Below are 23,975 nucleotides of genomic sequence, written 5' to 3'. Positions count from 1 at the left end.
ACCTCTGTTCTTCAAAAACACTGATGTTAAAATCATTGTTTCAACCACTGATACATCCACTGTTTCATTTTATTACCGTTGTAACTACTGATGCTTGATCCATCAGTAGTTGTTAAAACAACTGTCTTCCATCATTTGTCATTCCATCAGATGTTTGACACGTGGTCCGTTTTTAGCCTTCAGATCAAAATAACTGCTGCCACATCAGCAATCACTTTTTCCCTAAATAAAACCCTGATTAAATCCAAACAGAGGATTAAACTGTCGAACTGAATTCCAAACATTCTCTTCACAAAACAGTTTCCCTCTCATAACTCCAAAAATCCTCTTCGATATTCATCATAAAAAATGACGAAGCCAAAATCGAAATAAAAAACAAAACCTTCATCATCTTCCTCTAAAACAGCAGAAGCCACTGAAATGGCCGCTGAAACCATGGAGATACGCTACAAAGCTCCACACAATTATGTGGGTATACTCACAAAACCCACCGATAACCACACATTCGACTCCATCCTTGACATTTTCTCTGCATCAAAGTACAAAACTTTGATAACAGCAGACGCTCCTATTTACCTTGATACCCAGAGAGAGTTCTGGAAAAATGCCACCCTTGAAAAACAAGGAGATATCACTGCCGCCATCAACTCCTCGATACAGAGTAAGAAGGTAAAAATTTCTCCGAAATCCATCTCTGAAACCTTTAAACTCGATGATCTAAATGGAAAAACCTCTTTTACAAAAGACGAGTTGATAAAGGATTTCATGAACAGGGGTTATGCAGAACAACCAAAGGTAGATACCCTACAAAAGGGTTACTTCCCTTCTGCACCCAGATTTTTATTTCACACACTGCTCATGTGTGTTTCAAATAAAACAACGTCCTTCAATGAGATACCAACAAAAATCCAATGCCTGGGGTATGCAATTTTAAACGATAAAAACTTTAACTACTCCTAGGTAATATTTGATGATTTGGTAAAGAACGTTGATAATAAAGCTTTTCTGCTCTTTCCGAGATTTCTAAGCTATTATTTTAAACAAACATTTGCAGAGAAAGATGCAGAACTGCCCAAACAAGGTGTCTCATTCAAAATAAACTGTTTAACAATAGAAACTTTTTCAAGAATGATGGCACCTATAAAATTAAAAACAAAAGAGGCAGAGCAGATTTTAGAAACTGCCACTGACCCTCAAGAAACCACTGCTGAGCCCACTGCTCCAGGTGATCAGAGTAGCAGACCCACTGCTCTGAAACCCACACCTGCCACCACCAAAAAGACCAAAAGAAAACCATCCAGAAAACCCACCAAACCCAAAACAAAGGCAACTCTGGAAGATGAGATCCCAGAGTTAATGCCAGTGACAACACAAAAGTCACAAGAAACCACTGCTGCTACTTCCTCACAGCAGTTGGAAGAAAGATCTCAACCCCAGCCTAAAACTCCTCCTGCATCCTCACAAAAGGGTCAGGTTGTAAGCACAGGGACACCACATTATGAAGCTCTGTATCCACTCGGATCCATCTTCCACAGTCCTGATCCCAAGGACATGTCTCTTTCTACCCCCACACCCTTACCAATAATATTACCACAATCAATAATGCCCCTGTTGCATGCAGTTGATATGGCACAGACACAAACCAGTTCCTCTCAATCACCTATTACTGAGAGTATACCTCCACAAGTGACTGGGTCTGATGTGCATACCTCTGCTATCCCAACAACAGTTGAGGAGGTTACACCCCTTGAGTTACAAGTAACTCTTGGTGGTAGTTCAAGTGGAGCAGCAACTACAACTGATGGATCAACAGATCTTCAGTTGGACAGTTGTTTCATAACTAAGACTCCCTTGAAGGCAATTTCTTCCATGGCAACATCGGTAACCACCAGTGAGTTAAATATAACCACTGGTACCATCAAAGGTTTATCGGTTGCTGAAGAAAGAAGTCCCCAGTACCAAGAACAAGGGGCATCAATGGATGATTTTTGGAATTCACTTCCTAAGTCAAACATTGATACAACCACTGCTGGTGGGGATTCATATGATCCTGTTAATTCAGGTGATGATTCAAGATATAATGAATTGACGACCAGAGTTGAAAACCTGGAATCTTCAGTTGCAGAAATAAAAGATATGGTGCAACAGCTGTTACAAGCTCAAATAGCCCAATCATCTGCTCCTCCTGCTCAAGCACCTGCTCCACAAGCATTTGCTGCAAATGAGCTATGGAATATCCTCCAACCACTGCTTGAACAACAACAAATGGCTGCTAAAAAGCATGCTCTTCAAGTGCAAATGTTGACCAACATGGTTGAATCTCGGTTCAAAGATACTCAAGCTGATATCAAGGCTATAAAGGCCAGCATTCAACAGAATGCTCAAAGTGAGAAAGCTCCATCTGCCATTTTCTTCATGGATACACCCCTGGCAGATAATGCCAAAAAGGGGGAGAAAACAGGTTGAAAAAGAAAGGTATAGAAGATGGGATGCACATTGAACCTGAGAAACCCAAGTCTTCAACAGCTGATACTACAGTAGTTTCAAAAACTGCTGTCAGTAGCCAAACAGCTGCCATCTCATCAACACACACACCTTCAACACACACCACCTCATCACACACCATCACAACTACTGTTCCACCACCACCATCATCTAAAGCCACACCACCACTGCCTCCTGCCATAAAGCAGAAGACAGCAGATGTTACAACATCTGCTGTAGTGACAACAGTGATTGAAGCACCAGTTGTTTCAACAGCTGTTAGTCAATCACAATCACAAACCACTGATCCACCCAAAACATCATCAGTCTCCTCTTCAAAAAGAAGAAGGGTCTTCATTCCTAATGATGAGTCACCACCACCATCACCACCTTCAAATATCATTTCCCATTCTCCATCCCCTGCTCAAAAGCAGAAGACAACAACTGATACATCAGTAGTTGTAATGACAACAGCAGTTGAGACACCAGTTGTTTCAACTACTGTTAGTCAGACATCTACAACTGCCCTAATTCTTCCTATATCTCTTCCTATATCACAACCACAGCTCCTAAAAAGAAAAAGAAAGCCAATCACTGCTGATGAAGGTAGTCATGATCCAAATGCTGCAAAGTATCCACTGGAACTAGAAGCCATCAAAGATGAGATGAGGCAGTTTTACACAGAAGCAACCCATCAAAAAGAAAATTCTCCTCACTCATCGGTTATATGGTTCCTGAAGACATGGATGATTATCTCAGAATAAAAGCAAGGCAAGCTAAAGTTAAAGCTAAAATGGATTGTGAAAGTGAGAAACTGAGCGAAGAAGGCTTTGCTACAAGACTGGAGTTCTACCTCACAAAGGTAAAGCAGGTAAAAGAATTTGCACAAGATCTAGAAAGAGAAAAGGCTGATCAAAAGAAGAAGCTTAGAGAACAACTTCTAGCCTACATCATGAAAGAAAAGTTCTATCCTGCTGAAGAACAACAGTTTGAGGAATGGCCTTTAGTAGCTTTAAAGCGTGAGGCAGAGAGGATTCAAAAGGTGAAGAATGATCCTTCAAAGAAGAAAACTGCTCCAAACTGGAGTAAGTACAAAAGACTCATCGCTGATCTCATTGCTGAGTATAAAAGAAAGAAAAGGGAGTTGGTGGATGCTAAGATAGGCACTGCTGAAGCCATATCAAAATGGTCTAGGCAACAAACTGATGAAGCTTATGAAAGACTTGAGAAGCAGAGGATGAAAGCCTCTAACTCTCCTAAAAGGTCTGACTACAAAAAGCTTCAAGAGCAAGTCAAACTTTTCGAAACACAGATCAGCACAGTAGAAGATTTTGTCACAAAGCTGAGTAAAGAAAAGAAGGAAATGTTATTTGCTGGAGTAGATAAGAACAAAGAAGCTGAACAGATTGAAGAAGCTATGAAGAAAATAGCTTCAGATAAAGAAAGATTGGCTAAACTACAAGTCCTTGCCAAAAAGGTTAAAGTAGTAAGCCAAAAGTCATCAGCAGGCATCACAAACAGTGAGCTGATTGACAAAGAAGTTGAAGCAGATATAGCTGAAGCCAACAAGATCATTGAACAAGCATTCATACGAGTATCTGAAGCTCATGATGCTGCTCTTCACTTCTTCAGGCCAATCACTTCAAGTTCATCAGATAATAAAGCTCTCCCAAGAAACCCATTGAGTTCAAAAATACTAAAGTGGATGTCTGATCAAAAGACCCACGTATTGACTTTGCTCAGATTCAATGGTGAAGTGAAGCATATATCAAGGAATCAGGCACTAGGCCTAAGTGCTAAAGATCTATAGGATCTCCTTGAGCTTACACTGTGCAGGGATGAGGATGATACCAGTTCCAAGGATTTTGAGAAAGAATTTAAAAGAAAAGCAATGGAACTTCTGATGAAAAACAAAGGTCCTGAATAAGGAAGGGTTTTGGCATTATCTGTTCCAGGGGGAGATTGTTGGGATTGAACCCTAACAGGGGAACAGATAATGTAAAGCCAAAACCGGATCCCATCAGTGGACACTTAATAAGCAGCAGTTTACTCTAATCTCTCCCCTTGACAGTGGTTATCTAACAGCTGATAAATGTTAAGTGCTGCTCAACTACAACAACTGATAAACCAAACTCTGATGATTACCTAACAACTGCTGAAGACAAACTCTATTGCTCTATCTACTGTTGTTTCCTAAGTGCTGCTGAAGATTCAAGCACTGCCCTCTCAAAGACTGACCACCTTTGAAGAAAGCACTGAAGACTCAACATCTGTGCTAAGGCTACAACAGTGGAACGTGAAGCAGTAGTTTTCCTTATGTTTTGTATGTTAGTGAATATCAGATGTTACATAACAATAGTTTGTATAGGACAGTATTTGTAGTTTGTTAGGTCGTTAGATGTCACTATCATGGTGACGTCAGCTGAAGTATATCAGTAGTTTGGTTTGCCTATAAGTATGACAGTACTCTGTACTGTTACACTTGATCGTTTTGAGTGAGTTCTTCTCCTCAATTCATCCTTTCATCTTGTGCAACCAACTCTGGTGTATCAGACTGAGGGGGAGTTTAGATTGTAAGCTTTTACTGTAATCATTTGCTTTGTATTTCAATCATTTGACTAAATGAAAAGCAATTGTTTATCAATCTATACTTTCCTTTGTTTGTGTTTACTTTGTTTGCAACTCATTTCCGCTCCACTTATTAGTTTTATGCAAACAAACACGAATCATGACAGCCTCAGATCCTAACAAATAAGAACAAGAGAGTGTTTAGAAGCACTTACAACTAGCACAAGGCTAGGGAAGATCAAAGGCGTAAAAGTGGTGGATAAAAGAAGACGAGAGCGGTCCTTGAGCTTCCGAGAACACCAAGCTTTGTTGAACGCCTTGTAGCACCTAGAAGTACACTTGGATTGCTTGTTTGAAGATCGAAAGTGATGGTTTGGTGGTGGTATGGTGGTGGCCGTGAGTGGTTATGGAGGGAGAGAGAGAGAGTTGGAGTGAGTTGGTTTGGTAAAATGAAAGTTTATAACTCTTAGGTTTATTTATAAACCTATTTCACTAATAACCATTAGTTAATATATCACCTTGATATGAAACATAAGCCAATAAAATATTCAAAAGTGTAAGAGTTTGTCACCTATGGGGGAAAACCGATCGGTTAGAATGGGGGGGGGGGTTTAGTTGATGTTGAACTAGATAGTTAGGCACTAGTTGGTTAGTTAGTTAGTTAGAGATCAATTAGTGTATGATGTGTGTTGTAAGTTGTAACGGGTGTTAGGGTATTCGGGGACCCTAACTAGCTCAGAAAAAGAAAAACAATGTTAATGACAATATTTTTGTGTTCCGGATAAAGTCCGGTTGTTCGGTTGGATAGTGATCCGTTAAAGTGCTTAACAAAGCTTTAGAGTGTCGTTATTATTATTTTTAGTGACACAATTTATTCCCGACACTTTGGAAAGTGTCTAGTAATATTTTTCTCATGTTTTGGCACTTTACTAGTTAGCTAAATGCTGAATTTTTATTTAAAGTGCTGAATTTTTATTTAAAGTGCTGAATTTTGTACTTAAAGTACGTTTTAGGCACATCCGGTCACTGTAATTATCACCTAGTGACGCAGTTCTACAAACCTCACTTCACTACACTCTCTACTAGTGTAGTAAACTATTTCTGGCTTATACAGGCCTTAGAGGCAGTGTCTGCCTGGTGCTTGGCTATCTCAGCACGTTAAATGGGTTATCCGTTCATTGTGCTACTGTGCTTTTGTGCATCAAGGTTGTCACTAGAGTTCAATATGTAAATAATGGAGTGACAGCAAGTAAGGTATCATGCAAGTATGTACATGTATCAGTATTCAGGTAGCAGTTTATCCATAATTTCAAGCAAGCACAGTAATTAAGCAGTAATTAAATATTAATTAAGTCGTACGGATACCTGGTTTGGTGAGGGTTGTCACACGCGCCAGCCGCGTTTATGGATCTTATGAATCGGATATGTCGGGCCATGTTAGACAAATTTGTTATAGTATTAATTGATAATATCTTGGTGTATTCTCGAAGTAAAACCGATCATGCGCACCATTTACATGAAGTTCCTCCGCAAGGAGAGATTGTACGCGAAATTCTCTAAGTGTGCTTTTTGGCTTAGAGAGGTACAATTTCTCGGCCATGTGATTAATGCGGACGATATCCTTTTAGACCCGTCTAAAGTTGAAGCCGTTATGAAATGGTGCCCCCGAAGAACCCAAGCGAAGTGAGAAGCTTTTTGGGGTTAAAAGGCTATTATAGGAGGTTTATTCAAGACTTTTCTAAATTGGCCGGGCCAGAATAAGACGTTTACATGGGGCACATATCAAGATGGGGCATTTTAAACTATGAAGGATAAACTGTCAAGCTCCCTAGTATTGACTCTGCCTGATGGCATGAAAGACTTGGTGGTGTTTACGGATGCATCACACCAAGGGTTGGGATGTGTTTTAATGCAAAGGGGCAGAGTCATTGCGTATGCTTTAAGGCAATTAAAACAAAACGAAAATAATTATCTGACCCATCACTTGGAATTAGCAGCAGTAGTGTTTGCCTTGAAGATATGGAGACATTATTTGTACGGAATGAAATGTACAATTTATTCTGATTACAAAAGGCTTAAATACTTTTTCGAGCAAAAGGATTTAGATACGAGGCAATGAAGGTGGCTATAACTTATTGAAGATTATGATTGTGAGATCCTCTATCACCCGGGTAAGGCAAAGGTAGATGCCCTAAGTTGAAAGGATTACCCGCCCCCAATCCGAGTGAAGTCCATGAAAATGGTGATTACGCCTCGATTCCTCGAAATGATAAAGGAAGCTCAAATCAAATCGTTGAATGAATTAGATTCAAATAAAGAAAGGACGAAAGGATTTGTAGATAAAATAGAAGAAAAGTCCAATGGAATTAGATCAATGTACGACCGAATCTGGATACCTCGGTTTAGTGAAGCAAAGGACGCGGTACTCGAAGAAGCTCACAAGTCTCGATTTTCTATTCATCCGGGAGCCACAAAAATGTATCTGGATTTAAATAAAACTATTGGTGGCCAAAATGAAGCGGGATATTGTGAAATATGTCGCAAAGTGTCTAACTTGTCCCCAAGTAAAGGCGGAACATCAGAAACCGTATGGTAAGTTACAACCATTGGAAATTCTGGTATGGAAATGGGAAAATGTGACGATGGACCTTGTAACTAAACTCCCAAAGACAAAGAAGGGGCATAATGCCATATGGGTGGTCGTAGATCGGCTCACCAAAAGCGCTCACTTTTTATCCATCCGAGAAACCTCTTCCTCGGAAAAGTTAGCGGAAGTCTATGTAAACGAGATTATATCTCATCACGGGGTACCTGTATCCATTATCTCGGATCGAGATATCCGATTTACATCCCGATTTTGGCAGAAGTTCCACGAACAAATAGGCACAAAATTACATTTCAGTATAGCCTATCACCCGCAAACGGACGGTCAATCCAAGCGAACCATTCAAACGCTCGTAGATATGTTAAGAGCATGCGTAATGGATTTTGGGGGAAGTTCGGATTATCATCTACCTTTGGTGGAGTTTTCATATAACAATAGCTATCATAGTAGTATCCAAATGGCTCCTTATGAAATGTTGTACGGAAGAAAGTGTTGGACTTCCGTTTGTTGGGGAGAGGTGGGACAAAGAGAAATCGCGCCCAATGACGTAGTAGCTATAACTAACGAGAAAATTGATCTAATACGGGCTCGATTAAAGGCGGCTCAGGATCGACAAGAGGCTTATGCAAATCGAAGAAGACGCCCTCTTGAATTTCAAGTTGGGGACCATGTGGTTTTTGAAATTGTCCCCATGGAAGGGCATAATCTGTTTCTGAAAGCAAGGGAAATTGGGTCCACATTACATAGGACCTTTCAAGATTTCAGCTCGGGTTGGAAAGGTTGCTTATCGATTGGAATTACCACATGCTTTATATGGGATTTATAACACGTTTCATGTGTCACAAATTCACAATTAAGAAAGTGCCTTGCGGATGAAACGACCTACGTGTCTCACGGTGATATTGAATTGGATGAACAAATGAATTACGTGGAAAGACCAATAGCCATTAAGGAGTCCAAGACAACACATCTTCGAAACAAGACCATTAGACAAGTTTTAGTTCAATGGCAACATATAAAGGGATCAGAGCTAACTTGGGAATTGGAAGAAGATATGCAGAAACACTACCCGGCGTTATTTGGTATGTATATAGGTTTCGTGGATGAAACCTCTTTTAAGGGGGGTAGATTTATAACATCCCAAAAAGTTTAAATATGCAAAATGTGTTAAAAAACTGGGAACATAACCTAGTTAAATATAAGTGAATGTTAGCATAAGAATGAATAATATCCCATTTAAAAATAACCATTTAAAATGGAGGGACTAAACTTGTAACAATGGGTAAGTAGATTAATAAAAATAAATCAAAACACACACACACACATGTGTGTGTGTGCTTGGAACGACCCAAGCAGAAGAGAAAGGGGGAAAACCCTTCGATCAGAAATCAACGGAATTAGAAGGGAAAATCAAAGCCAAACTAATGCATGAACCCGAATTTCTAATTATCTAAGCTTGTTTATCAAAGTGGTAAGTCGAATTTCTTAAATTGATGATTTGTAGAAAGCGGGTTTCAACCCAATCCTGAGTTCATATGAAAATTTGTGTAATTGTGAGTTAGGATTACAATATAGAACAAGAATTATGTTTGATGTTGGTCATTTGAATGATTTGAAGTATAAACCCACTTGATGTAAAAACTATGATGAATATGATGATCAAGTAGATGCAAGTAGGTGTATTCTTGATATATGATATCGTATGTAATAGGGAATTTCTAGATAAATTGATGTAGAAGGAAAGAGATGTATGAACTTGATTGATTTTAATAATTTATGAAATGAACTAGTAGGACTATGCTTTGAACACTTGTACATAATGCTTTGTTAGTGGTACACATGCCAAGTGTTCGATATAATGCCTCAACTAGAAATTCTGCATTTGTGACTTCGGACCCTATATGGTGATCATGTTTTAAGTATGTAGACGACACTTGTGTTGAGTTATGATGCTTCATCCAAGAATACTTAAGAGAAGTAAGCATAGAATGTGAAATTTTAATTTAAAGGTTTTATGTATTGGGATAAAGGAAGAAGGTTCGAGTCACACGAAGCAAGAAGGAAGTCAAGACCGAGGTACGTTACTTGTACAATTTAAATTGTTAGTTGAGGTACTTATTTTCTAAATTGTAGAAATGATTTGTTGTTGATTCAATGCGAACAAGTCAAATGATTAGATTGTCAAGATGGAAATGATTTATATTGTCGACTCGATATGAACGTATGGTACCCGCGGAAAATCCACAGTCATCCTGAGTTACCGCTTTGCTGTTTTGGGGTTACTTGTCAAATTTCGGGACGAAATTTCTTTCAAATTGGGGATGATGTGACAACCCGACTTTCCAAGGTCTTTCCCCGACACGTTACTTGTCTTCTAGTTGTGTTTTCAGGATCTGTTATGTTGTATTGTGTGCACTTTGCTAGATGATGTATAAACTGTCTTACTGATTGATTAATTACTGTTATAATGTTTAAGTAATTGTTGGAAATCTAGAATTGTAAACTTATAACATAACTTATGTCACTCAACGAAACCCTAGGTGTTTTGACGAAACCTTATGCGACGAAATCTTAGGCGACGAAACCCTAGGTGACGAAACTAGGGAGTTTCGCCACTATCTTCATGTTTCATCGGGTATGGGCTTCGGCCCAAGAGGGTTTCGCCGGCCCAACTACTGTTATGTTATAAAACCTACTGATCAGTTACGAGAAATCATTTTAGAAACCCTAGAACACTCTCTCTCACTCTGTGCGACGGCAGAAAGAATCCCGAGGCATCTTTCGTTATCTTGATTCATCTAAACCTCTCGGTACTACGGTTAGTGTCTGCTCTCGTTGATGTATTAATCCGAATACGTGAAGTTGTGTGGTAATGCTTTGTAAAAACACTGTTGAATCTTGTGTATGTGTAATTAGGGTTTTCATGAACATGATGAATCTAGATCGGGCACGTTAAGAACTCAATGATTTGTATATAATCGATGGATTAATTCTGAACCTGTAGTAAATCTTGACTTACGTTTGTAATCATGTTGAATCTATACTAGTGTTATTCCTGATTAGTGCTATCCATGATTGAGACTGCTATGGTTTATTGTTTGTATTGATGATCAATGATTTGGACTTTTACATTGGCTAATGATCATGTTAAAACTGTGAATGTTGTTTAGGGTTGCTATATTATGAGGGGTAACCGTTGTTTGATTTGTAAAACTCCACACTTGATGTTTGTGTAACTGGTCCCGACGAAACCTGTGATGTTTCGTCACACACATTTCCGACGAAACCTAAGGGATTCGTCATAATCACAGTCGACGAAACCAAGGGGTTTCGTCACAATTGCCATCGACGAAACCTATGGGGTTTCGCCACCCATGTAGCCACGAAACCTAAGGGGGGTTTCGTCACATGGGAGTTTCGCCGAAAGGGATATTATGTGTAACAGTGTGCATGTGTTTTGCATGTGTTGTGAATACTTGTAATTGTTAACTGATGCATGATATACATGAGGATGTGAGCTGTAGAATGAAATGCAAACTGTGTGGTTACATTAAGTAACGTATTCCGAAACTGACATTGTTTGATAATCACGATATGGTGGTTAAACTAACGGGAACGGGTAATTATATATACCGAGCAAACCAAGGTGAGTTCACTGCTCTTTTCCAAGCATGCATCCCAGGAAAGGATATCGGGTAACGTTCCAGGGAGGAATGCAGGTTAATGGGATGTTGGTTATTACTCGGTTTCTATCATATAAGACCCCTTACATCTACCGATTGTTGCCGGTAAGGCAACGAGGTATTTAGTTGATAGCGCTATTAGGTTTGGCACCCTCACACCGGACCGGAAAGGACGGGCGTGAACTATTTACCTTGACCAATGCATTGATAGAGGCATTGGGGTTTGGGCAAACACAACTAGTAGCCACATACGGTAATCGAGTAAATAACAACATCAAAACAAAACGTGGAACTGATCTAAACACACATCTGGTAACTTAACGTGTTAACAAAACTTTGAACTCACCAGCGTCGTCTGACACACTTGTCTGCATGCTTGCAGGTCGTTAGATTATTGTCATGGACTTGCTATCTGGGAGCACTGGAGTGGTCATGGATCGAGACTCTTGGATACTCGCTTTATTGATTATGAACACGCGTTTTGAAACATTTGAATTACTGCTTACATTATGCTTCCGCTGAATACTTATTTGGTTTAACTCTTGACTTGGATTTATATTTTGAAATGAAATGGAATGTTTTTATTAAATATTATGCATAGTTCAATGTGATTGGTGGCTTGGATCCTGGTACGTCACACGTCCCCCGGAGTTTCCATATGTGGTATTTTGGGGGTGTGACAGAACGGGTCAAATTATTAGAAGAACATATTAGAGATAAGTTGCGTTGTTGACTTGTTGTAAATGGGTCAACAACTAGAATGTAAACTTAAAGAATGACCTTACTATTGACCATTACGAATACGTCGAACAAGTAGAAGAATGAGAAACAAGGAAGAATTATGCTAGAAATATGTTGTGAACGGATTAATCAAGGAGGAAGGATACACGAAAGAATGACCATGTGAATCACTCGTTTGAAACGGGTCAAACGCGAAAGAATGACATAACCGAATGGTTACATAAATTGAAATGGAAATTAATAACAAGGAAAGAAGAGAAAGGAAAAAAAGTGCTTATATATGTTGAATGATAGAACATCATGTTTTGTTGGAAGTTAGTTGAACATGTTTAAACTAATTAATGTTATTTCTTGTCGCTATGATTATAGGTAAGGCTCAGCTTTAGGTGCTTGCGACGCTCGAACGAACACACTAGTACATCTCGCCCACGACACGCTTCCGATCTTCATGTAGTAAACGGGTCGATTTTTGTGGTTATGAACTTTTAAGTATGTTTGTTGAAACTACAAGCTAAAAACTTATGTATGTACATATTTTGTAAACATAAAAATTTAGTATATTTTCCTAGACTAGTGGTGCCCGCGCATTGCAGCGGGGACCGCAACAGTTCAGTTGGTGATTTTAAGGGTGTGCACAATGCGGTGGGAGCACAACACTTAGGTTAGTGATTTTAGGGGTGTGCATCGGGCGCTTCGGTTAAGTTTGAGTTCAGTTTTGAGCCATAGCCATAACAAAACCAAATTAGTTATAAAACATGACATTCCAACGTGCCTAGTTGTAAAAAATTTTTACCCTTATCTTAGACCTACTAATTGAACAAGTTTCATCTACTGTTTATGGTAGTTCAGCCCCTTTATCCAAACTAATTATTTTGGCTAAGTCAGAAATAATAAATTCATCCAAAGGTATATTTACTTACTATGTGAATAGTTATGAGATAATCAAAATTGGCTTGAACTCGGACTTGACTTATAAAAAAACCTTACATGCACAATGAAAATTTTCACTTGTGTATTGATAGAAAAATTGTGATAAGAAATATATTATAGAAATATAAAAAGTAGTTAAAGTAATAAGAAGATGAACTCATGAAGTATCATAAGAAAACAAAGCGTAAAATAATAGTCATGTTCTTTCAATAATATAATCCTACAACAGAAATAATACATACAACTTAAGGTTAATTTTCCATTTTGGCAGGTTGTTTTAGACCGACTTTGTGTGTTACAAGTGATAAGATTAAGATACAAATTCTCTATTCCTTCTTTGTAATATTCCTTCTTTTTAATACATTTTTTTTCTATAATACAATTTATCTAAAGAGATGAAGGTTATACTCCATCATAATACCAAAAGATGGAGACGTGTAAAGTAATTAAAAGATGAGTAGAAGTTCATTTACAACTCAAGATATTTTGTTGTTACTACTCGGTCTCAGTCCTCAAAGTGTAAATCAGCTAACCGAAAGCGGGACCGACAAAAGCCCAACTACACATTTTAGGGCCGATCAGGAAAGTGGTCTATGACACCGTCTTCTAGTATCTCAGGCAACAGCCGTGGTAATTTCTGTAACTACGACGGCGAACTTATTGAGAAAGAAAACTGGGGAGGTGGTGTACAATGGTGATTAAGATCGAACAGAATGGCAATGGGGGAGTCATGAAATTGAGATGTGATATATATACTTAAGAGTTGCTCATCGTGGCTATTCAATGCTGTTTAATTTTCATATAATTGCCATAAATCTGATCGGTTATTAGACGCATCAGTTCTTTTCATATTTTGAGTCTTGAGATGTCATAAATCCTAATCCTAATGATAACAATGAAAATGTGGTAATTGATTAACGAATCAAAGCATTCAAAAGCATATTATTTAATTAATTTTCATATTAAATTTACGTATTAACTTTTCATTTAATTAATATTTGCATGTGGAAAGACTTACTGTCTTAATTGTTTATTAACTTGGGTAACGATTCATTAACCTATCATGGTGTGTAAAGACAAATTTACCCCTCAAACATAATTAATATATGCATTTTGTGTTGTATGTTAAACAACATTAACTTTTCATTTAATTAATATTTGCATGTGGAAAGACTTACTGTCTTAATTGTTTATTAACTTGGCTAACGATTCATTAACTTATCATGGTGTGTAAAGACAAATTTACCCCTCAAACATAATTAATATATGCATTTTGTGTTGTATGTTAAACATTTCAACTTGTACCTCTTAATTTTTAAGAAGTCCGTGTGGAAAAAAGACAAATTTACCCCCCAAATATAATTAATACATGCATTGTGTGTTGTATCCTAAGCATTTCTACTTGTACCTCTTAATATTTTAAGAAGTCCTTGAGGAAATGCTTTATAATATAGTATATATAGTATAGATATGGCCAACTTCTATGTTGACCAATGTTTTTCTTAACAAATTGTAAGAGTACAAATTTGGTCATAGTTTTTGTATGGTTTGGTTTACCGTAATGGTCGACAAAAAGTTTGGGCGTTACACACCATCTCCATCCCCAAAATCATGAATAATAAGTTTTATTCAAATAAGTTTCTTGTTCCACATCATCATCGTTTCTAACTAACACTTAGAGTCGCCAAAAAGAAATTTAAGAAATCAAAGACAAGAAACACATATAACCAAAATCGTTTTTGGGTCGTATTGAACTTGGCTTGTGAATAAAACCCATATCAAATATGAGTGGAGAATGATATGTCAAAGAGAGTGTAGTGTATTGAACCTTCGTTTTAGGGTTGTATTAAGGCGACTTTTGATTGATTAAATGGTAAATTGATTTATAATTTCTGAAGATCAGCTTTTCGTTTGTTAATTTTAGGGGTTCATTGATGTTTACAGTATGATCAACATCTGGGATTGAACCGCATATGGTTAAGGAACATTAACCTTGTTTTTTGGGTTAATTAATCTTCGTCTGTTTTGAACTCTTTTGTTTCTTTTTAGTTGCACATACATAAATAAATGCCATCTATGATTACAACAGTTCGTTGCAGAAGATAAAGAATTAGGGGACCAAAAGGGGATGGCTTAGATGAAGATGACTTATTTTAAGTTAATACTTAATATTATAACATGAGGGTATTTCAGACATTTCACTGGTCAACAAACGGCTGACCAACAAATTATGTTAACAAGGATATTATTGATTGCAATTGACAACCACAAGCACTCGAATGGTCGAAATTGGCATATTGGGGCTGTATGTGAGATCTGGTGTAAACCACAGGGACGAAAGTTATACTTTACTCCAATATTAATTATGCTTGTAATATCAAATTAGACTAAGTATATGACATTGCAAATTTGAAAGTATAACAACAAGTAGTAAAGCTTTAAAACTCAACGTAAAAAAGTCATTACATAGTTCACATACAATCAAAAGAAATACAATGATAAGTTGAGTATATATAAAGATAAATGAAGGTTAGATTTAAGACAACTAATATAAACATAGGTCAATTCATTCAACATTTGTTGAATACCATGTATCTTCACTCTACATGTAATCATGATTATTTTCTTTTCCATATGTGCTAATCTCTTAGCCATCAGTATTTGGACCCTATCTTCCCTCCTTCCTCGTTGAAAACGGAATTAAAAGGTGAAGCTATTCAAGAACCTCAGAACCACCTTGAAGTGGAACACGAGGTGGGTGTCAGTACCATTGACTCTAATGCCAGCTACAAATGTTCAAGTAAAGTTGCATCATGTTTCAATTTCAATTTTAAAGTGAATTACACTAATCAAAATCAAGTAAAATTGAAGTGAAATCAAAGTAAATAAACGATTGTCTTGTGTTTACCTTTGACCGCTGGTATATCCATCACCATTTCAACTGGATACACCATGATCGGAGGTTTTTGGGTGGTGTGAGGTGGACCAGAGTTGGGTGTTAGGTGGATTAGTTGTTGTTTACTGGTGGGGGGCTTCGATCACTATCAAGTGTCGTTGTTTACCGGTGGTGGGGTCGATCGCTGTCGAGTGTTGGTGGTTGGTGGCGGGTGGAAGAGTGGTATGTGAGCGGTGTGTGTTGTTCCGGTGGTGGGGTTCGGTGTGGCGTGGTGTGGTGGTGTTAGGAGCCGATGGTTGGTGGTGGGAAGGAAGTGTGGTATGCAAGTGTAAACCAATGGGACTCATTTTGTTAGACAATAAATATACTAGGGTTTTAGAAGGGATAAAATGACAAAAATGCCTACTACCGTTAATTATTAGACGATCTATTCTAACGGTGTTAAAGGGACGTATTATGTTAAATTTTTAAACCAAAAAGACTTATGTAAAAAAAAAGTTTGGAAGTTTCATGTTAATCCCGCCACTAAACCATAGAAACACAAATTAGACTTTACTTAAAACATAAAATCAAAATAGGTATATTGTTGCATCATATCATATTTATTTAAAACATAAAATCAAAATAGGTATGTTGATGCATCATATCATATTTAAAACATAAAATCAAAATAGGTATATTATTACATCATATTGACCTAATATAATCTTTTTAAGTCAAGAAAATCAATAATCAATAATAATAAATATAATATAATAATATAATATTATTTACAAGCAAAGTGCTTAAAAAACCACCCCTCTCTATCTAATCTCCCACACTCCCAATTAGGCTTTTGTGGTTCCTCATCTTTTGATTCTTCTTCACCTACTTTCGATCCATCAATCACTGTAAGTATTCAATCCTCACTTCCTCCGTTAATCCTTATTATTATTCTTCCTCTAGATCTATTCTTTATTATTTCAATTTCCGATCAAAGATCCCTAATTTTCATTCTTTTCTTTCGTACGGTCCTATCTAAAATTGATTCTTCTGTTACACTTTTATTGTTTAATCTTATCGATTTACGCTAGAATCGAATCAATTCATGTCTATCTTACGATGAATTTTAACGCAGATGTTACATGTGTTTTTGCCGCTTTATGTCAGCTAAATTGGTAGAAATTAGGGCTTGTGGATTCAATTAGTTTGATATGAGTTGTTTTGGATTTGTTTGTGAATGATTTAGATTCTAAACAGTAGTTTTTTCGTCGATTGATAAGAGTTATTAGGGTTTGATTTGGGGAAACAGCTAGTTAGTTATGTTAGGGATCTTATTCACACTTTAGGATGATCTAATTATTATTTTATGGTCTATGTTGTTGACTGTAGGTTAAAGATTTGATAAAATTATGTGTAAAGAGGTTGGTTTGTTGTTTATACCTTTTGGTTTCTGTATTGATTATGAGTGTTCGGGTAAACGACGGTTCAGAGTTTAGGTTTATTGATAATTAGAGAAAAATGTATTCTTTTGAAGACACCGAAATTATGTATGTATGTTTATATGCAAACGGATACGTTATAAGGGTATATATGGCTAGTTATATTAGTGTTATATTGTTGACTAGGTGGTTGGAATACATTAACGGATAGAGTGTTTAGAGTTTGATTTCAGAAAACAGCTAGTTAGTTATGTCAAGGATCTTATTCACACTTTAGAATGATTTAATCTTTATTTTATGATCCGTTTTTTTCTTTATTGCTTATATGTGTTCGAGTAAACGAATGTTCAGAGTTTAACTTTATTGTTAGTTAGAGAAAATTTGTTATTTCGAAGACACTTTATTTTATGTATGTATATAATATATATTTATGCAAACGTATATGTGTGTATATATTTGGCTAGTTATATTAGTGTTTTATGGTGTAGGTAACCATGAGTGACGCAGGAGAGAGAACTTGTCCACTTTGTGCTGAAGAGATGGATCTAACAGACCAGCAGCTCAAGCCTTGCAAATGTGGCTATGACGTATGTAGCGTTTTCTTCTAATTTGTGGTATCGTAACTGTTAGGAATAGGGTTGAACTTTAAAATCCATTCAGTTTGCCACTTTGCAATGATTGTTTATAAGTATAGTTTTATTATTATTATATAATATGCCTGTTGGTGCATGATACATGTAACCTGGTGTAACCATAATGATTTATTATATATACAGATCTGTGTTTGGTGCTGGCACCACATAATGGATATGTCTGAGAAAGATAACACAGAAGGGCGATGCCCAGCATGTCGGACACCTTATAACAAGGAAAAGATTGTCGGGACAGCGTCAAAATGTGAAAGGTCTGGCTCTGTATAATGTGCTGTCATAAAGCTTGATGCTTTGTAAAATATTTTTCTTTCTATTATTCTAATTTTTCTTTAAATTCTTTACTTCGCCATCAGATTGGTTACTGGGATGAATATGGAGAAAAAACAAAAGTCACAAAAGGGGAAAACTAAAACTGCTGAAGCGAGGAAGGAGCTTACTAGTGTCAGGGTTATTCAACGTAACCTTGTATACATTGTGGGATTGCCTCTGAATTTAGCTGATGAAGATGTATTACTCTCTCTCTATTTCTTGTGTATAACCTGTTTTTTTTTTCTTTTTTTTTCTGGAATTTTAATCTGGGATCTGTTTCTATAACCAGCTTCTGCAGCAGAAAGAATATTTTGGTCAATATGGGAAGGTGCTAAAGGTGTCAATATCACGGACAGCAGCTGGTGAAATCCAGCAGTTTCCTAACAGTACTTGTAGTGTGTAAGTTTAAGTTTCATATGCTTGTAATTTGCGTGGAATGATTTACGTCGATGTTCATTATTTTAAGCTATTACTACTTATTATATCGTAAATTGGATATGTTCATATCTGGATCTGATTAACGTTTTGCTCACATTGTTCAGATATATTACTTACTCCAAGGAGGAAGAAGCAGTTCGTAGTATACAGTCGGCACATGGCTTTATCTTGGAGGGTAGACCTTTAAGGTGAAAGACTATATAACATGACCGTAAAGTTATTTATTTGTTTTTTTTTTTAATTTTGTTTTTCATACTGGTTGTGTATTGTTGCAGGGCCTGTTTTGGGACAACAAAGTACTGTCATGCATGGCTGAGGAATACGGTATGATCAATGAAAGCGTAAATTTATTGATGGAAGATTGGTTTATAGCAGAGGTAAATATTTATTTTGTGCTGACCACTGTGATCTTATTGTCCAGCCTTGCACCAATGCTGATTGTCTGTATTTGCATGAGTATGGACCACAAGAAGATAGCTTCACTAAAGATGAAATAGTTTCAGCATATACAAGGTATATTCATATTATTATGGCATGATACACTCAAAACTGTTGACCTTTTATTGTTCAACCTTCATATCCTTTTGTTAGTTTATTGTCCCATACATTAACATGCATAATGATTCTATAGGAATAAAGTTCAGCAAATTACTGGTGCTACAAATGACATGCAACGGCGTTCTGGAAATTTTTTACCACCTCCAGTTGACGACTACTCAAAACCAATTAGTAAAAACACCACTAATGTAAGATATTATTGTGTTTTTTTTTTTGTTCTTTGATGTAATATTACAAGACACTTGTCACCACTGGACTTTTAGTATTATTGTTTAATTTTTTTTTATTATGGTGAAAAATGCTTGACTTTGGTCAATGTTGACTTTACAGAATCCAGCAAACACCTTGAAAGTTTCCCCACCAAATAGTAGTTGCGGTAGATCAGAAGCTCTTCCTGCAGCAGCCTCATGGTAAAGTTCACAATTCTGTTTGTTACCGGTTGAAAATTGGGTTGATGGGGTGGGTGACGTGTCAAAATGGATTTGTGTTGAAACAATTATTTTTTGTACGGTTCAAAATAAATTGGGTTAGGTTGGGTTGACCTAATTACTTTTTGTTCAAAATATTTAAATTTTTAATAAAATAAATAGTATGTCAAATATGAGTACCAAATGAATATTTATAATATTCCAATTATTTGAGTAGTGACTAGTGATATTTTATACATTAAAAATACACATTGGGCTAGGGTGAGCAAATGTCGGTTCGATTTTAGGAAAAACCATAACCGAAACCGATCGGTTAAGACGGTTCGGTTAATTCGGTTAATATGTCGGTTCGGTTATTTCGGTTAATATGTCGGTTCGGTTATTTCGGTTAATATGTCAGTTATTGGTTCGGTTTCGCTTATGTTTTGTTAATTACCAAAAACGAAACTTGTGCAAAATGATAAAGTTAAAATAGTTAGTCAAGTGCTTGGAACCATTTTCAAGCATATAAATACACAAATTACATGAAAAATACATGAAATACCCAGGAAATACATGAAAATATGTTTCAAATACATGGAAAATACATGAAAATGTGTTTCAAATACATGGATATACATGAAAAACATATAAATATATAACTATCGGTTCAGTTATTTCGGTTATGGAAGAAGGGCAGACCGTAACGGTAACCAAATGATTCGGGTTTGGCCATATCTTAACCGTAACCGATAGGTTAAGTCGGTTATGGTTATTTTTGGTTCGGTTTTTGGTTTTTTCGGTTATCGTTTTTCGTATGCTCACCCCTACATCGGGCCAATTTGACCCAGTTAACTGTTTTCTTTTAAAGTAATCTTTATCATTTACATTGGGCCAATTTGACCCAGTTAACTGTTTTCTTTTAAAGTAATCTTTATCATTTACATTGGGCCAATTTGACCCAATTAACTGTTTTCTTTTAAGGTAATCTTTATCAATTTACGTGTTTAAGTTGATTACTAAATTATGTTATATCTATAGTTATCTACATTTTCGGACAGTGATTTGGGCAACTTTCGACCCAATTCAACTGTTTTTATTAAGCTAATCTTTTTTTTAAAAAACTTTTTAAAGGTGTTTAAGATGATTACTAAATTATGTTATATCTATAGTTATCTACATTTTACGTGTTTAAGATGATTACTAAATTATGTTATATCTATAGTAATCCGAATAAATATGTTGTATTAAATTTTACTGATTTTGATCTGCTATAGGGGAACTCGTGCTTCAATTAGTCAGCCAATTGTGGCAAACGGAGCAAGTACTACACTCCCCAAGAAGCATTGTGAAGAAAACCACAATTTACAAGAAAAGGGCAATTCGGGAAATCCGACATCTATTAAAAAAACCGATGAAAGAACAACCCTATGCAAGACACCTGTCACCACTGGACTTTCTTCTTCCTCAACCGCAACCATCCAACTTTCAACAACTTCACTCGACAGTAAAAACACATCATTAGAAACCACCAACAAGAATCAAACATCACAAGAATCTGATTTAGTATCAGATCTGCAAAAGAAAGTATCTCAAGTTGCAATTAGTGAAGCCAAAGAACAAAATCCGCCTCATATAATGGACCCCGCTTCACTGGATCAAAATCTTGAAAAGGCTCCACAACATCCTGTTAATGTGTCTAATGGAGTGTTTGAAGATCACACTACAACTAACCTAGATTTAGGAGAAAATACTATAATATCTAATATTCTATCGATGGACTTTGACCCGTGGGATGAATCATTGACTTCACCTCAAAATTTGGCTAAGTTTTTGGGTGAAGGCAATAAACAGGTTTTGAGTTCAAGAAAACCGCAAAACAGCAACCAGTCAAGATTCTCGTTTGCCCGACAGGATGATTGCACAGATCAAGGATTAAATTATGCACCGAGTTTAAGTGATTTTGGACGAGGTGTTGAATATAATAATAATAGTGTTTATTATGACAACAAGTTTAGTAACGGCAACGGTTTCTCTTCTTTTAGCTTTGAGAAATCTAATCATTTTGCTGCTGGTTATCCTGAAACTAAGATTTCAGGTATGTTTCTGCAACTTATAGTACAACTAAACACACGCACACACATATATAGGGCAGGGATATAAAGAAAACTTTTATCGAGTAAAAATCAAAGAAACCTCATCTCCACCATCCATCCAAACTAAGCAATGGTGGAGATTGACCAGGTACTAAAAAGGTGCTTTTTAGAAAATGTATTGAGTCTTACAAAAAGGTGTAACAGCTTTTACAACTTACAACCCTTTTCTATAACCGACCCGTTTTGACCCAGACCCGTTTTGACCCATGACCCGACCCTACCCGACCCGTTTGCCAGGTCTTATATATGATGCTAAAGGTTTCTTGTTTTGGCTAATGTATACAGTTTCAAGAACACAAGTATCCGCCCCACCTGGATTTTCTGGACCTAGCAGAGCCCCACCTCCAGGCTTCACTCTTAACAACATATCAGGTTAGTTTTATTATTTATTTATTTTTTATGTTGGCAGATTTAAATTAACAAACAAACATTTATTTATATAATTTTATTTTTTCAGCAAGTCATAATTACGACACCTTTAAAAAATCACATGAAGCAGCAGCAGCCACCGTAGGTATCGCTGATTTGGATTTTATGGATCCCGCCATTTTGGCAGTAGGTGGTAGAGTTCCTACGAGATCAAACTTCCCCACACATATGAATAATACTTTTGAAAACGATACCCGACTTCAATTCTTGATGCAATCATCGTTTTCTCACCAAAACCCTAGATTTACTGATAATTATCAGCAGACCAGTTTCCAGCAGCAAATGAGTTCGTTAAATGTTAACGGCCACTGGAACGGTGGAAATGATAGAATGGGATTCAACAGGTATTATTCGGGTCACGAGGATGCGAAATTCCAGCTGTCAACTTCAGGTGATCTGTATAACAGAACATTTGGAATTTGATTTCGCTCGATTTGGTATTTCTAAGATTATTGGAATTAGAAAGATGTGTAAAGTGAAGCTTTGCACCCAGAAATGGTGAGGATTGGTTCTGGATTAAACCCTTTGAACCAGGGCTGGAACAAACCACCAGGTGAGGCTCGGTTTACTATTTATTCGGCTTTTTAAGATTTATTTGATTATCTACGACCCGAAATCATAATTTTATATAAGCAGGGGGAGCAAGTTATGAGATATGGATCCGGTTTTGAGATTCCGGTGGTGGATATGCTTTTGGTATGGGCTTGTGGTTCTCCGGACGATTGATTCTTGTGCTATTTTTGGTCTCTATATTGTGAAAATAATCTGGGATTGTATCATTGTAAGGATATACTAATTTTCTTTTAAGTTATTTTTTTTATCGTTTGTGGCATTTCCTATAGATCTTCATACAACTTGTTTTGTATTTAAGATATATTTTTGTAAGTTTAAAGTTGTCGCAAAGGGTATTGATTAGTATCATGAATTTGGCATAACGAGTCAAATATCACCGTTAAATGATGTATCTGATTGGGATGTTCACGGTCTGGTCGGTTCTACAGTGCAGGTAGCACGTTTCACAATCCAAAACCAAATCATCCAGGAGCGCAGCTTTGTTGGGGTCGGGGGTGCCCCGGCCTCAGCTGATGTTTCGCCCATGACTTTCGGCCCCAAGTGAACTTTTGTTTATGCTCTGCCACTGGAACCATCCTAGACGGGGATTTGTAACTGCAATTATATTAAACTTATTCTAAAGATTTAACTCGTAATGTCATACTATAGCTAATTAGGTATACGACATGACCAAACGAAAAAAATCATTTCGGTGTTTATGGTCTGCAATCACAGTTATACGATGTAATGATGGCATACACCTGCTGGGCTGCTAAACAACTCGAAATAAAATGCATTTATATGTTGCTCTTGATGAAATGTAAGCATAATATTTTGGGCATTAGTTAAAGTTTAACCAACCTAAGTCGCTTATATTTAAAAGGTTGAGATCTTAGGCTAGACGGTGTGGGGTTCGTCCCACCCCCGTCGTGGCCCGGCGCCGCTCTTCCCCCCATTTCTTCCCCCACCGGTGGCGTCCTCCCCGGCTTCTACAGGACGTTCAAGCCGGTCCACTACAGGACAACACCCCCTCACACACACATACATACAACATATACATATTTTAGGTCCATCCTCCATTTCCATACCTCCATCCTCTTTGCCCCATCCACACACCCGATCTACGTGGCGCCTACGTGGCGGAT

The 23,975-nt window shown here is 37.0% G+C and overlaps 1 protein-coding gene across 2 annotated transcripts; it reads left to right on the top strand.

The window, feature by feature from the left end:
- The first annotated feature begins 16,685 nt into the window (after positions 1-16,685).
- Positions 16,686-23,199, top strand: LOC110943006 (putative general negative regulator of transcription C16C9.04c). 2 transcript variants are annotated; one of them, XM_022184772.2, is made up of 14 exons: positions 16,686-16,797; positions 17,817-17,915; positions 18,105-18,232; positions 18,335-18,488; positions 18,580-18,689; positions 18,833-18,916; positions 19,004-19,052; positions 19,150-19,241; positions 19,360-19,474; positions 19,617-19,696; positions 20,971-21,791; positions 22,135-22,221; positions 22,307-22,831; positions 22,915-23,199. In XM_022184772.2, the coding sequence occupies exons 2-13, from the start codon at positions 17,823-17,825 to the stop codon at positions 22,699-22,701; spliced, it is 2,208 nt and encodes a 735-aa protein (XP_022040464.1). In that variant the 5' UTR covers positions 16,686-16,797; positions 17,817-17,822; the 3' UTR covers positions 22,702-22,831; positions 22,915-23,199. The 2 variants fall into 2 exon arrangements, with proteins under 2 accessions (XP_022040464.1, XP_022040459.1); XM_022184767.2 differs by lacking the exon at positions 16,686-16,797 and adding an exon at positions 16,838-16,912 and having other exon boundaries at positions 22,915-23,181.
- Positions 23,200-23,975: the final 776 nt, after the last annotated feature.

The sequence above is a fragment of the Helianthus annuus genome, chromosome 1 (assembly GCF_002127325.2).
Source record: "Helianthus annuus cultivar XRQ/B chromosome 1, HanXRQr2.0-SUNRISE, whole genome shotgun sequence".
Taxonomy (NCBI): Eukaryota; Viridiplantae; Streptophyta; class Magnoliopsida; order Asterales; family Asteraceae; genus Helianthus; species Helianthus annuus.
The sequence above is the reverse complement of the archived record's forward strand: the minus strand, read 5'-3'. Positions and strand labels throughout refer to the sequence as shown.